The 9,267-nt window shown below is 44.6% G+C and overlaps 1 protein-coding gene across 1 annotated transcript in view; it reads left to right on the top strand.

The window, feature by feature from the left end:
* Nucleotides 1-2,267: 2,267 nt before the first annotated feature.
* LOC109936493 (GTP-binding protein GEM-like) overlaps nucleotides 2,268-9,267 on the top strand; it is a 78,265-nt gene continuing 71,265 nt past the window's right edge. The window contains exons 1-2 of the mRNA XM_020535113.2: nucleotides 2,268-2,482; nucleotides 6,589-6,975. Coding sequence (XP_020390702.1) covers nucleotides 6,615-6,975 — 361 coding nt within the window. The 5' untranslated portion in view covers nucleotides 2,268-2,482; nucleotides 6,589-6,614. The remainder of the gene's footprint in view (nucleotides 2,483-6,588; nucleotides 6,976-9,267) is intronic.

Here is a 9,267-nt window from a genome sequence, read left to right as displayed (position 1 = left end):
TAGGGCTTTTTTCATTGGAGTGAAGAAGGATGAGAGGTGACTTGATAGAGGTGTACAAGATGTTGAGAGGCATAGATAGAGTGGATAGTCAGAGACTTTTTCCCAGGGCAGAAATGACTATTACAAGGGGGCATAATTTTAAGGTAATTGGAGGAAGGTATAGGGGAGATGTCAGAGGTAGGTTCTTTACACAGAGAGTGGTAGGTGTGTGGAACGCGCTGCTGGCAGTGGTAATGGAGTCAGATACTTTAGAGACTTTTAAATGACTCTTGGATAGGCACATGGAGGATAATAAAATGTAGGGTATGCATGGTAGATTGATTTTAGTAAGATAATAGGTCAGCACAATATTGCGGGCTGAAGGGCCTGTACTGTACTGTACTGTTCTATGTTCTAAAGTTGTACAGTCCTCTGGGAGAAAAAAACTCCCCTCATTTCTGGTCTGAATTTTTTAAAAAGTGCTCCCTAGTTCTGGACCGTCCCACAAGAGGAAACATCTTCTCATTGTTCACCTTGTCAAGATCATTCAGAATCTTTTACACTTCCACTAAATGGTTTCTCGGTCTTCCAAGCGCCATTAGAGAAAAGCCCACCCTATGCAATACCGGAACTACATCATTGTTCCTGCTCTGGCACAGTCAAACACCTCGACCTGCCTCCCAGATGCGGTGTGGCTGTCCCTCCCTGCAACAGACTGCAGCGGTTCAAGAAAGCTAAATCAATGTCACCTTCTCAAGGTCAACAATTGGGATCGGGAAATAAACGCTGGACCAGCCAGCCAACCCCCTTTCGCACAAAAGAATAGATTTAGATTTAGGTTTTGCTATCACGCGTACTCAAGTACAGGAGTACAGGAGTACAGTGAAAAGTGTACAATGTCACCACACACTATGCCATCTTAGGTACAAGGGTACCTCAGTATAAAAAACTTATGTACAAAGTTGTAAAGAGAAACAGAGTTAAAAACTCAAGCATTACCTTCACAGAATGAGTCAAAAAAATAACTAAATGAGGTAATAGTTAACATTGAAGTTTTAAGTTTTAGTGTTTTAAATGTAGAATATAAGTTGTTCTTGTCACCAAGAAAAATTGAAAAGGACAAAATATATTGTGGCAAAACATTGGAAAACTATCAGCAAAGTGGGTGGCTTGTGAATATTCCTGCTTGATTCAGCCTTCACAAAGATATTCCCTGGTCAATGCTAAATAAAGGGTTTCCTCAGTCCTCTCCCCAACCCCTGGCCTGCACCTTGTCCCCCTGCAATCTGGGAATATACCTCAACCATTCACCCAGTCTTTGGACTGAAAAGGAAAGTGACTCCGGGTTCATTATAAAAATGAGACAACCTCAGCCTGTGTGGCAGCATCTGTGGAGAGAGAAACAGAGTTAATGTCTCGATTCCAGCTTGACAGAGTTCTGAAGGAGGACTCCATTTTTCTCCCTGCACAAAGGCTGCCAGACCTGCTGAGTTGCTTCAGGATTCTCTGTGTTCGGGACAAATTTTTGGCATCTGCAATATTTCGCCTTTATTTAACTAGTGGAGAAACTCAGCGGGTCTGACAGCATCTGTGGACAGAGAAACAAGAGTTAACATTTCGAGTTCAGTGACCCTCGTTGAGAACTATGTTTCAAACTTAACGGCATTGGTGGTATTTTGTATTTGTCTAGATTGTTAGAGCTGGAGGGATCAGAGGGTACAGGGAGAAAGTGGGAGCAGGGAACGGCATTGGATGATGAGCTGTGATCATATTGCAGCCCTGATGTGGAGGTGCCGGTGTTGGACTGGGGTGGACAAGGTCAAAAGTCACACGACACCAGGTTATTGTCCAACAGGTTTATTTGAAATCACAAGCTTTCAAAGCACTGCTCCTTAGGGAAAGTCCCCTCTCAAAGCTTGTGATTTCAAATAAACCTGTTGGACTACAACCTGGTATAACAAGGTGTAGAGCTGGATGAACACAGCAGGCCAAGCAACATCAGAGGAGCAGGAAAGCTGTGTTCATCCAGCTCTACACCTTGTTATCTCAGATTCTCCAGCATCTGCAGTTCCTACTATCTCGGACTACAACCTGGTGTGTGTAACTTCTGACCGTGATCATACTGAATGGTGGAACAGGTTCAAAGGGCCGAATGGCCTACTCCTGCTCTCATGTTCTATGTTTCTAGTTTCGATGTGGTCAGCACAGAGTGGCTTCAAGCCAATTGGTATGTAAAAGGAGTAGAGGGAGTGGCTCCTGGGAGGTCTGAGGAACGGTTTACAAGTACATTGTCGAGGAACTGACGCTCAATGAACCCTGATGTCATGTTGCTGGGATTATAAAGGGGACCAGTGCGGATCTGAAATCCTTGAGAGAGACAGAACAATGTGTTAGAGTTTCATTTCACCGGCAGGGAGGCTAATCTCGACAATGAAATTAACATTCAGGCAGCTGCCCTGAAACACTGGCCTGCAGATAAATGGATTAAACTGAGCAGCGGGCTGTAAGTACAAGATTTCAAACTTTACAAATATCGCGTGCATTTTCCATCATGAACTTCTGTCTTCCAATAACAATGTGAAACTTTTAATGATTATACCGTACTGCGGCGGGGGTGTGGTCCCAATCTCACTGTGATCGACTCCAGATCTCTCTGTAACATCGAGGCGTGGACTAAATAACTTTTTTAAAAAATCATCTTCAATCTCTTAGTGCCAGGACAGTTTGTCTGTGTGGGGACAAGTTACACAGATATTTTGTCATGTTGTGTGCGGGATGCGTATACAAAGTTTACAACACATCCTACAGCAATTCCTTGAGGATTTACAGAGTGACTGATTGAATCTGGGTGGAAATAGGAAACTTTAGAAATATTTCAAAGAAGTCTGTTGCAGGATTATCAATATAATCATACAGAACATCTCTGAAACGTAAGGACAAAAAAATTGAAACTCGGTGAAACTAGTGGAATCACATTGTTGAATGAACATGACATTTCGAGATTTGCTATTTCTGGGCATTAACAATAGGAACAGGAGTAGGCCATTCAACCCCTCCAGTTTGTTCAGGCCATTCAATGAGATCATGGCTGATCTGCGGGCTAACTCTGTATACCTGAAACCAAAACAGAAATTGCTGGATGAACTTAACAGCATCTGCAGAGAGAAAGCAGAGCTAACATTTTGGGTCCAGTGACCCATTGCCAGGCAAATTTCTGAGGAAGGGTCACTCGACCTGCAACGTTAACTCTGATTTCTCTCCACAGTTGCTGCCAGACCTGCTGAGCTTTTCCAGCAATTTCTGTTTTTGTTTCTGATTTGCAGCATCTGCAGCCCTTTCAGTTTTTGTTTAGTATTTAACTCGCTGCCACTTGTCTTTTAGTCATGCCTCCCTCAAAGAAGTTCTGCTCCCTTCTTCAGAACCTGCCTTTGGCCCAGACCCCTTAATAGCTTTAATTAGTAAAATTAACCGATCTCAGATTTAAAATTAAAAACTGATCCTACATCCACTGCTGTTTGTGGAAGAGAGTTCCAAATCTCTAACACCCTTTGTGTGTGTGTGTGTGTGTTTAGATGCTTCCTAAATCTCTCCTGAATGGTCTGGCCCTAATTCTCAGATTATGCCCCCACTATGTTCAGTTTGTAAGCAGAGCAAGGTGGCATGGTGGCACAGTGGTTAGCACTGCTGCCTCACAGCACCAGGGACCCAGGTTCAATCCCACCCTTGGGTGACTGTCTGTGTGGAGTTTGCATGTTCTCTCTGTGTCTGTGTGGGTTTCCTCTGGGTGCTCTGGTTTCCTCCTACAGGCTAGGTGGATTGGCCATGCTAAATTGCCCATAGTGTTCAAGGATGTGCAGATTAGGTGGGTTATTGGGGGATGGGTCTGGCTGGGAGGGTCTGTGTGGACTGAAGGGCCTGTTTCCACACTGGATTCTAGAAATGAATTTTTAAAATATCGTCACCCAGTCTCGTGTGGCGGCTTCCTATTTGCTCATTCAACAATGCGAAGACAGGTTTTACAAAACAAAATGCGAGTTGTCTTTCAGTTTAAGTGGGAGAAGCTGTATAGGCAGCAAAGGGAATGTACACACAGCACTGACTTAATGGAAAGGGATCACCTCCAAAGCACTGGTTGTAGTTCTGGGACCCGGTATCTGACTGAAGGGACAGGGCCATTGAGTACAATTTACTCTGATTTTTAGAAGGCATTTAGCAAATTTCCACATGAGACATTCACTTGGTGTAAACAGTCACAGGTTAGGATGGAAATTGGAACAAGAGTTACTGAATGGATTGGGCCATTGGAAATGGAACTAGTAATAAATGGAGGGGAACCTGGGAGTGAGGATGATTGTCGTAGGAACAAAGGAGCAGGAGTAGGCCATTCATCCCCTCAATCCTGCTCCAACATGCTAGATCATGACTGATCATCTACTGAAACCCCATTTTGCCACATTATCCTCATTTGCCTTGTTGTCATTAAGAACTAGAAATCTACCTATCTCTGTCTCAAGTATACTCAGTGACTGAGCCTGTAGTACCCTCAGGGGTAGAGAATTCCAAATATTCATCACCGTCTGAGTAAGGAAATTTCTCCTTACCTCAATCCTAAATAGCTTTTGTTCTAAACTGTATCTCCTTTGATCTTTAAACTCGGAAACGTCTGTCTCTCCTTGAATGCAGTGTAGATGTTGTTTCCTCTTTACTTTGGTGTTCTTGTAAATGTCCTGATGAGCACAAGACCAAAGGCTTCAACCTTTTTCAGCAATTCTTAAAGAATTCTGGGCTCTGCTCGTTAAATTTATAGCCAATGTCAGAACTGGTGCTTCTGATAATGGAAATAAAACTGCTATGAAAGAAGGATTGAGCCACAGGGAAAGGCTGGAACTATTGTCCCTGGAGTGTCAGAGGCTGAGGAATGACCTTATCAAAGTTTATAAAATCATGAGGGGCTTAGAGAGAATGAATAGCTGAGGTCTTTTCCCTGTGGTGGGGGAGTCCAAAACTAGAGGACATATACTCAAGGTGAGACAGGAAAGATTTAAAAGGGACTTTAAGGGCAACTTTTTCATGCAGAGGGTGGTGCGAGTATGGAATCAGCTGCCAGAGGAAGTGGTGGAGGCTGGTACAATTACAACATTCAAAAGGCATCTGGATGGCTATATGAATACAAGGGGTTTAAAGGTCTATGGGCCAAATGCTCGCAAATGGGATTAGTTTAGTTTGGGAAAGCTAGTCAGCATGGATGAGTTGGACCAAAGGGTCTGTTTCCATACTGTATAACTCTATGACTCCATGACTCTAAGGGCACCAGCATTATAGGGAAATGTTACAAATTAAACAAGAAACGAATGGCGGGTGTGTTTCAGTGAATCTAAGGTAAGCTTTGTTGATTGGCAATTTTGAAATGCAGTTACATAAAAAATGGCTACCCATTGGTTAAGGTGTAAAAGCAGGATTATATGTACTCTTTCACACATTGAGCCGAGAACAACCAGTCACTTCCTTTTTGAAATATAGTGGCTGTTGTCAGAATGTTGGATAGGAAAAGCTTGAATAGCTTCAGGATAATGAAGAGAGCCTCTCAGAGCAACATTCATTGCTGAAGGTCAGATTAACCATCAATCTGTGTTCAACCAGCCTATTTAATTTGGACAAGTAGAGCCAGCAACATCAGGTAGAACTTTTCTAAAAAGTTTAAAGCAGACCTCAGTAAATAGCTTAAAGCTACAATTACAACTAACTATGGCAACTTTACCTACATGTTAAAAGCACGTTATTGGTTGTAAACCATTTTGGCACATCATAGAAGATGCTATATAAATGCAACCGTTTTTTTCTATGTTCAAATGTTCTGCTGATATTTCAGTATGGGACAATAGGACTGATCCCCAGCCCTCCCTGTTATGGACTGTCTACTGGGTATGTGTGCAATGGACTGGAAGAGTAACAGGACAGGGGTAACTTGCAATGTTAGTTCTGCTGAGAGAATAACAGGAACAGGAGAAAGGTGATCAGGGATGTATGGTTCTCCAAATTCTCAGCCCTGGGGTGGGGGGGTGTTTCTCATTTCGAATCAGTGTCTATTCACAAATTCAGTGAAAGGGGTAAACACTGAGATTACCCAGTGCCTTCGCTGTCATTGCACTGCTCCATTATTGAGATGGTGGAAGGTGCACAAGGTGGACCTGGGTCTTTTTTGCCCAGTGGTTCTGATGTCATTGCCTTTAGGCCAGGGTCTGGGTGGGAGGCAGAGAGTACATCGGGGTGAAGGGGGGAGGCGGGGGGGTGGGGGGCACTGTGCCAGGATTGGGGGCAGGATCTCTTTACTCTGGTAGGTGAGCATCAATGTGCCTTGGCTGTGGGGGTGAGTGGAGGGGGGTGGTGTGTTCCTGGGCCAGAGGCAGCCCAGTGGCCAGTGATTTGCTCCCTGCCCCTGCTTTAGGCATGAACATGGAGAGAGTTGCCGTGCTGTGAAGATTGAAAGTTATTTTCAGAGGGATGGTCTGTCAGTGGGATTCTGCAGGTGAGGAACTGGTTGGTTGTTGCTACCGCTGATCCGATTTCCTGTTCTCCTTCCTCCGGCCCCTCCTTGCTTTGTTCCTGCAGCGTTCCCCTCCATCCTTCCCGCTGAGATGACTCTGAACACTGAGAGGAGTGACAGCACATTACATCGGCGCGCCAGCTCTCCGGTACCCTCCGCCCACCGCCATCATCACCCTCATGCCCAGCTGTTTCGCAGCCTCACCACCGAGCCGGAGCTGTTGGCACGACCTGGCCATTGGCAGAGACCCGGCTTTGGGCACTCGGTTTTGTACCAGCCCGCGGACAGGGAGCGTGGAAGCTGGTCATCAGACTCTGTGGAATCTGACACCTCCAGCGATTCGGGCTGCGGCCTCTTCCGGGTCCTGGTGCTCGGCGATTCCGGAGTCGGGAAGTCCAGTCTGACCAATATCTTTGCAGGGATCCAAGATGCTCATGGCGAGCACTCGGGAGGTAAGAATGGCAGCACAAGGGGGAGCAATGGCCACTCAGCCCCTCAATGATACAGGGGAACGAAAGGCCCCTTGAGTCATTTTCACCGTATCATTAGATCAAAGCTAAAGTGCACCACTTCCACTTTCTTATCTGTGTTCCGTAATCTTTTGTCTTTCTCTGATGGAAATCTAACTGTACTGAGGTCTCCTTATCTCAGGGAAGACATTATTGCTACAGAGGGAGATCTATGGTCTTTTTTCCTTAAGGTCTTTTCCCTGGGATGATGGTGTCCAAAACTAGAGGGGCATAGGTTTAAGGTGAGTGGGGAAACATTTTAAAGGGACCTGAGGGGCAACTTTTACCACACAGAGTGTTGCCCATGTGTGGAATGAGCTGCCAGAGGAAGTGGTAGAGGCAGGTACAGTTACAACATTTAAAAGACATTTGGACAGGCACATAGATTGGAAAGGGTTTTTTTTTGCCTTTATTCATTTAAGGGCTGATGGCATTGCTGGCTAGGCAGCATTTATTGCCCATCCCTAATTGCCCAGAGGGCAGTTAAGAGTCAAACACATCACTGTGGGTCTGGAGTCACACGTAGGCCAGACCAGGTAAGGATGGCAGTTTCCTTCCCTAAAGGATATTAGTGAACCAGATGGATTTTTCCCAACAATCGACAATGGATTCACGGTCATCATTAGACTCTTAATTCCAGATATTTATTGAATTCATCTGCCATGGCGGGATTCAAACCCAGTTCCCCAGAATGTTATCTGGATCTCTGGATTAACAATCCAGCAATAATGCCACTAGGCCATCACCTCCGCTTGAGGAGGAATATGGACCAAATGAAGGCAAATGGGACTAGTTCAGTTTAGGAAACCTAGACAGCATGGGCTAGTTGGGTGAAGGGTCTGCATCCGTGCTGTTTTCCCTGGAGCATTGAGGCTAAGGCTTGATCTAATAGGGTTTATAAAATTATGAGGGACATGGATAGGGTGAATGGCCAAGGTCTTTTTCCCAGGGTAGGCAAATCCAAAACCAGAGGGCATGGGTTAAGGTGAGAGGGGAAAGATTTGAAAGGGACCTAAGGGGCAACTTTTTCAGAGGGTGGTATGTGTATGGAATGAGCTGCCAGAGGAAGTGGTGAAGGTGGGTACAATTACAACATTTAAAAGGCACCTGGTTGGGTAGTGAATAGGAAGGGTTTAGAGGGATATGGGCTAAATGCTGGCAAATGGGACTAGATTGCTTTAGGATATGTGGTCAGCATGGACAAGTTGGGCTGGAGGCTCTGTTTCCGTGCTGTATGACTCTACAATTCACAGGAGGATTACAATGGGTCCATTAACATACTTTGTTGCCCCTGATATTTGTTGCATCACATCCATGACCCTATTTTGTTGGGGAAAAATTTTCGTTATTTGTTCAGGTGTTTTGCGTTCATGTCTTTGTTTTTCAGCATGTTGCTGAAAATTCATTCATTAATTCTTCTGAGAATAAATTCCCATTTTCTGGTCTTTCACTATTGGCCAGATTTTTCTGAACTGTATCGCGTACAAATAGCGAGGACGCCACTGTACTAGACTCGTTCCTGGGGTGGCAGGAGTGCCATATGGAAAGGGTTTGGCCAAACCAGGCCTGTATACTGTAGAGTTTTGAAGATTAGGAGATGATCTCATTGTAACCTACAAAGTACTTAAAGGCATAGACAGGGTGGATGGAGCTAAGTTGCTCCCTTTAGTTTGGGATTCCGCAGTCAGGGGGCCCAGTTTAAAAATAGTAGGAATGCTACTTAAGTCCATGATGAGGAGAAATTATTTTACTCAGAGGATTGTGAACCTTGGCAATTCTCTACTACAGAGGGTTATGGAAACTCACCGTATGAGATAGATAGACTTCTGATTACCAGTGGCGCAGAGGGTTATGGAACTGGCGTGGTTAAGAGACATGAAAGTGATGATAAGCCGTGATCATATTGAATGGCAGGCACGTTCAGTGGGCTGAATGGCCCAGTCCTGTTCCTATGTTCCAATGATACAAAAGCAAAACACTGCAGACATTGTAATTGTTCACCAAAACTTCCTTAATTCATTTTTAACCTGAAAAGTTAACTCTGTGTTTCAAAGGACGCTGCCAGAACTGCAGAATGTTTCCGGTGCTTTCTGTTTTTATTCCAGATTTCTAATATCTGCAGTATTTTCCTTTTGGAGACGTAAATAAGCTGTTTCTGGGAGGTCAGATCCAGGGCATATGAACATAAGACAGTCAATAATAAATCCAGAGATAGTAGGAACTGCAGATGCTGGA

Source organism: Rhincodon typus, chromosome 19 (assembly GCF_021869965.1).
Source record: "Rhincodon typus isolate 14 chromosome 19, sRhiTyp1.1, whole genome shotgun sequence".
Lineage (NCBI taxonomy): Eukaryota > Metazoa > Chordata > Chondrichthyes > Orectolobiformes > Rhincodontidae > Rhincodon > Rhincodon typus.
Note: the sequence above shows the minus strand (reverse complement) of the source record. Positions and strands in the feature narration are given on the sequence as shown.